This window comes from Lottia gigantea (assembly GCF_000327385.1).
Source record: "Lottia gigantea unplaced genomic scaffold LOTGIsca_149, whole genome shotgun sequence".
NCBI lineage: Eukaryota > Metazoa > Mollusca > Gastropoda > Lottiidae > Lottia > Lottia gigantea.
Window position 1 is genome coordinate 78,673 of NW_008707778.1, and position 7,094 is coordinate 85,766.

General features: G+C 33.6%; 1 protein-coding gene across 1 annotated transcript; it reads left to right on the plus strand.

The window, feature by feature from the left end:
- Positions 1 to 1,621: 1,621 nt before the first annotated feature.
- On the plus strand, positions 1,622 to 2,161 carry LOTGIDRAFT_140649 (hypothetical protein; the record flags this gene model as incomplete). Its single annotated transcript, XM_009050292.1, has 1 exon — positions 1,622 to 2,161. One exon carries the CDS (start codon positions 1,622 to 1,624, stop codon positions 2,159 to 2,161), a length of 540 nt encoding a protein of 179 aa, XP_009048540.1.
- Positions 2,162 to 7,094: the final 4,933 nt, after the last annotated feature.

Sequence of the window (7,094 nt, forward strand, 5' to 3'; positions counted from 1 at the left end):
GACCACAATCGAACTTGCAACTGACTGAGGTTTCCCACAAATCTAGCAGACTATAATCCAACTGGCTACTGAGAGCTATCCCATTATACTAGCAGACCACAATCCAACTCACTACTGACTGAGCTATCCCACTACAATAGAGACAACAATCCATCTTGCTACTGACAGAGTTTGGCTACTGAGCTATCTCATTACACTAGCAGAGGAAAATCTAACAGGCTTTTGACTGAGCTATTTCACTGCCCTAGCAGACAACAATCCATTTGGCTACTGACTCAGCTACCCCAGTACACGAAAATAATACTCTCTATTGACTGTCCTGCAGACAACAATTCCATTTCCCTAAACTATTGACAATATAACAGATTTTGGAGGGAATTGATTCAAAAGCTTGTCAAAGAGCCAAGTTTCATGGCTATTCCTAAAAACATTCCTACCAAAGGCAGGTCCATTTTGTGGAAGTCACTTGGTTCATGAATATCAACAATACTGGAAGATCAAAGCTACTAAAGGTCAGAGGTTGGTAGACAACAATAATCAATATCATAACAGAAATGACATTTGATGGAATTGATTCAAGATGAGGAAGGAGAAGAACTATAATTGAAATTGGCTACATTGACAGAGAATGAATGGAATGTAATAGAGTTTCAATTTCTTCCTTTCAACATTATCTGGTAAGTGAGCGAGCCAGTGAATAATTGAATGAACAAGTAAAGGAATGAAGGAACAAGTTAAGGAATGAAAAAAGGAACAAGTGAATGAATGAACAAGTGAATGAATGAATGAACCAATGAATGGATGAATGAATGATATTATCAATGCGGGAATTAAGAACAAGTGAATGAACAAGTGAAGGAATGAAAGAACAAGTGAAGGAATGAAAGAACAAGTGAAGGAATGAAAGAACAAGTGAAGGAATGAAGGAATGAATGAACAAGTGAAGGAATGAAGGAACAAGTGAAGGAATGAAGGAACAAGTGAATGAATGAAGGACAAGTGAAGGAATGAAAGAACAAGTGAAGGAATGAAAGAACAAGTGAAGGAATGAAAGAACAAGTGAAGGAATGAAGGAACAAGTGAAGGAATGAAGGAACAAGTGAAGGAATGAAGGAACAAGTGAAGGAATGAAGGAACAAGTGAAGGAATGAAGGAACAAGTGAAGGAATGAAGGAGCAAGTGAAGGAATGAAGGAACAAGTGAAGGAATGAAGGAACAAGTGAAGGAATGAATGAACAAGTGAATGAATGAATGAACAAGTGAATGATTGAATGAACGAGTGAATGAATGAAAGAACCATTGAATGGATGAATGAATGATATTATCAATACCGGTACGTGAATTAAGAACACAGTCAATGCGTGAATTAAGAACACAGTCAATGTGCGAATTAAGAACACAGACAATGTGTGAATTAAGAACACAGTCAATGTGCGAATTAAGAACTCAGTCAATGTGTGAATTAAGAATACAGACAATGTGTGAATTAAGAACACAGTCAATGTGTGAATTAAGAGCACAGTCAATGTGCGAATTAAGAACACAGTCAATGTGCAAATTAAGAACACAGACAAAGTGTGAATTAAGAACACAGTCAATCCATAAATTAAGAACACAGTCAATGTGCGAATTAAGAGCACAGTCAATGTGTGAATTAAGAATACAGACAATGTGTGAATTAAGAACACAGTCAACGTGTGAATTAAGAACACAGTCAATGTGCGAATTAAGAGCACAGTCAATGTGTGAATTAAGAATACAGACAATGTGTGAATTAAGAGCACAGTCAATGTGCGAATTAAGAACACAGTCAATGTGCGAATTAAGAACACAGACAATGTGTGAATTAAGAACACAGTCAACGTGTGAATTAAGAACACAGACAATGTGTGAATTAAGAACACAGTCAATGCGTGAATTAAGAATACAGTCAATGTGCGAATTAAGAACACAGTCAATGTGCGAATTAAGAATACAGACAATGTGTGAATTAAGAACACAGTCAATGTGCGAATTAAGAACTCAGTCAATGTGTGAATTAAGAACACAGACAATGTGTGAATTAAGAGCACAGTCAATGTTCGAATTAAGAACACAGTCAATGTGCGAATTAAGAACACAGTCAATGTGCGAATTAAGAGCACAGTCAATGTGTGAATGAATTAGGCATCAATAAACATCCTCTTTCAAACTGAATTTCATTAGCAAAAAAATGTGGATTTTGATGCTCATTTTTTGTAACGGAACATCAAAATGGCTGCCATCCATGGAAATCATAACAGGAAGTAATGATCAACCAGATGAAGAATGTGTCAAGTTTAGACATTCATTATCAAAACAGCAGATAGGGAAGTTTAATTCATCATAGAGATAAGACCTGTATTTCACAATTCAACAAAGTGAGCAAAATAGGCAAAGAACATTATACTTTAAAAGCAGACGAATAACATACTCTGTGATTCCTATATGTCAGAAATCAAAAGAATCTGATTGGCTGTTGGCTGAGACTCAAAGCATTGGTCATATCTTTGGACTACCACTATAATTATCATTTTATATGAATAGTTTATAAATTCTTCAAGACTACAAAGTAGCACAATTCCAAAAATAGCCGAGTAGCAGACGGGAAGAAGAGATAAAGGTGGTATTTGGTTTGTATTGAAAGATGGTGTTTGGTTTACGTCAATACCTAGACAGTTTATTAACTGTTTAATCAGGTTTTATATAACCTCCAACCAAATGATATATCGTAGAGATTTCTTGGCAGGTTTAAGTCTAGTTTGTCCGGTAAGAGGCTTAAAATTAAATAGAAACAAATTTCGGGAAGGCTGCCGAGCCATTGATAGGGTCAACTTATAAAACAAGTCTATCAATAGACTTGAGACTTACCATCGGATGAAAGCATTCAATAAAATGCTCCAATATAAATTTCTGTAAGGTAGACAAGTCATGGACTTGAAGAGCTATAGAAAAAGGACCCTACAAATCTGACGATTGACAATAAACTAAAAAAGTTTTTGAGACACTCTTTTGCTCAAGCACTTGTCCTGAGACACTCATTGCCTTGTATGACCAACCATTTGGTTGCTTTTGTTTACAGATTTCTGTGAATTGGACAAATCTCTTCATAGAACGAGTTGACCTAGGGCACCAAAAGGTTGCATAATAAAAATACAGTATTAGCTATGAGAACTCTCTGAAAAGGATGCTGACAGCAAAACACAGAGGTGAAAATATTATACCTTGGCATCATATGGCACTATTCTTGTGTCACAGAAGTTTGTAAATGCAGTGATTCAATTGGATTGTATGCTAGCGAATATAGCCAATTAGGTCTCCACAAAAAGATAGTAAACAATTTTTTCTGTACAGGTAATCTGGAGCTATGATTGGCTGTAATCTAAATGCTGCATTTATTGACTTTCATGATACAATAAAGGTGGCTAGATTAAGATACAGTTTGAAATCATGATTATTAAGTTTTCTGGAATCTAAAACAGTAGCCAAGTATTTCCAGACACTCTAGTTAATTAGGAGTAAGAGATATAATTTGATTGTACCCACAGCTATTAGATGATATACAGTTCTCAACTTATTTTAAGTGTAGGTCATATTAAACCTTAATTCATAACATTTTAAATCTTAGGCTTCTGTACCTTATTTGACTATCTACTAAAAACGAAATTTTACATTTTACTGTTATATTCCTTCTGATATAAAACAAGTTCAGAAGATAGAGATATATTTGGGTCATATTACCAGTGATTATTCAACCATATGGTACTGGGCTATCAGGGTTTAGATATTACATTACATTTCTCTTATCTTGATGGCTTACAAACAAAATGAACCTGATATCTGGAAGAGCTATGACAATATCTAACATTTCTACTTCTAGTGGATAACTAGTTCAGTGAAAGAAAGAAACAAGGATAACGCTGGAGGATCACTAGGATCCATTCTACCAAATGGTCTTTGGTCAAACCTCCTTGTAGTATCCATTTACAGCTGGGTCATCAAGAATAATGAGAAAAGATGGCTTATTCAAGGTCAACAGGCTTTTGTACAGGGAGAGATTAGACCCCAGGACCACCATAACCAAGTAACATTGTGTGAAGAACCCTTGGCACTTGCTTGATTGTATTAACATATTTCCATAAAAGATCAATGCTTTAGTATTATTCCCTCATTGCATAACATTGCCTCTCCCAGGAGAAGAAAAGTCTCTTGTAAAGTATAGCAATATGACACTCTCATGATCTGAACAAATTCATTGGTTTGTTTGATTTTATCTGAACATCTTGTGAACACAGTTTTACATAGACATTCACTTATATATAATACAATAAGGGAAACAAAATGTTCACTTTTGTAATATGACATGTGAAAACTTTGGCTACAGTTTGATTCACTTTGAACAGTTTATCTGAACAATTAATCTTGACTCTGTTACAAAACAAATGATTAAATATATCATAAACATTATGTTAACGAGTTGGCTTGTTTGTTAATTCAATCTAAACGATGTACAAATACATTATTACATGTTCAAATCATGTTCAACATGCTAGATAGTAAATTATTTGTAATCTGTCATTGAGCTAGTTAGACAGCCATCTTTCTTTCTGTGAGGTGCAGCATAGGTAGAGATAATACCATTTGAATTTTTACCTATGTTTCCCTCTGTCAATGATGCAGGTAAGAGAGGCTTATATGGAAAAAGCATCTGGTGTTACAAGACAATAAATTGAGGCTGCTATAGGCTATGCATGTTACAGATCTGTTGACAGCTGGAGTAGGATAATGCTGTTATCCTGGCAAATTTATCTCATTCCACACTGCATGGTCATAGCTTGTCTTCATTAGCCGAAACAAATGCAGTCTAAAAGTAGGTCTTAAAATTCCTTTCATTTCATCCATTCCATTTTATCTATAATTTCTCTTCAACTCAGACTTAGAACCACCTGGCCTACCTTTAGCTTATGATACAGATTTCAAACTGGATAGTTATTTCTCACATTTCATCAACTTTTCTTTTGTTAATCTGTCATTTCAATTTTTATTTTTCCTTTCATCAGTTGTTTGGATTTATCTGAATGGGCCATGATCAAATTCTTTCAAAGTTTATGTCAATTAAATAAGTTGTTTTTCTGAAGTACAAATTGCTGATTTCTACTTCCAAAAAAACTGACCAAGGACATGTACAATGTGAGGTATAAGGGGTGAATAAAAACTGCTTGAATAATGTTCATGAAGTGAATAGAAGTAAAGGCCTATTTTGGAAATTCACACCCAGCATACTAATTAACAATGATAGTTCATTAATTATCAAAGTTAAAGTTGCCATCCCATTTAGATAGGATCTTGGAAATACTCAAATCTATGGTGGTAAAAGGTCATTATCATTCTTAATAATCTTAAAGGGACAGATGAGACATTTTATTTGACCAATCGTACATCAGTCTCAGAAACGAGCTAAGCCAATTAGTTATATTTTTCACAGCTTACTGTCGAAATTTGAACCTTCAAATCCATGTATGTTTGAATTATCCGCGTTTGAATGTTAAATAATGACTTGTCAATTTAAGATACTCTGTGATATATTGCACACATCTATAATAAAAAGTTTTACTTTTTATAAAGTACTTAACCCATTTAGATCTGGTTGTTCTTATTGAGAACCTCCATGGGAATGCTTGCGGCTATGTAACTTGAACACAATTGCTATATTTTGAATCTCAACCTTGACAATTGTCTGCCCCCTAACATTACTCCTAATTTTTATGAGGATGTTGCCACCACTGTATTATAAACAGTTACTGTGTAAGCAATCAAAACAATTGTCAACATAGTGAATAAAACTTAAAATAGTCTATTTAGTCAAGACTATCATTTCTTATCAAAATAATACAAATTGGGTAGTCTGGGTTATCTAAATGCAACAAAAATACTGGTCAAAATATCAGTTTTTCTTCATATTTCTTTTAATTTTCATAGGACTCTGAGGGAATATATATTGCACATTTAATTGGTGATTTTTATTTCAATTGAGTCGATAGTTCAAGGCCTAAAAACAACTAGCTTGATATACTTTTATATTTTTACTCAAAGACTTTGTCCTTTTAATCTTTAATTCTAATTCCAGACAGTCATTTCCTTATAGGGAAAATAACAGTGGCGCCAAACAATATCCTGCAGGATTCCTACTGTAGCTTATTACACTGGAACCAAAAATAACTTGAATCATCTGATCTTAATATTCACCACAAGAGTTCTTTTATGATAAATTTTTCAAACACTAAGCTGACCTACTCTATTTGACATTTTGGATATAGCATCCTCATCAAGACAGCTCTAAGGAACTTTTCTATATATAGATTTGGGTAACAGTTGAGATAAAAACATAAGCTCCAGTTTGTTTCCCTAACTCTTTTCTATTTTGTATGTTTGAAATTAAAATATTATTTGTGTCCCCCAACATAACTTAGGAATAAATATAAATTAGCCCTTGACTACAAAACCTAAAACATAATTTAAAGTTGAGTAATCTATTGTGAATGCTCCAAAGTCAATATTGTCAAATGGTTGATCAAAACAAGATGTTAAATTAAGTTTTAAAATTGCCGATGCAATTTGAAGAAAAATGCAAAACCAAAATAAATTGCAATCCATTATCCTACTTATTTGTATTAGAATGTCTACAAAAACATTACTTCATGTAAACAGACAATTTTTACCTTTACAATATTATCAAGTATTTACAAGCAAATGACATATTTTAATTCCTTTCATGATGTCATCATTAATTATTCAATTACTTTCAATTACTGATGTCAAGACATCAAAGTCAGTAGAGATTCTATTTCAGTCAATACCCATATTGTAAACAAGACAGTAAGATTGTTACATCCTCTAGTAAGATATTCAGTAATTAGCAAAGACATCAAATAATCATATTAAATTTACAGCTTTGCCCGTTTGACCAATTATACCTTAGTCTCAGAAACAGGAATTTACAGTACTCACAGCTTTTTCAACTGTAGGTTATTAATCACTGAATTCAGAGGAAACCTTGTCTATGAGTTTGATTGGAC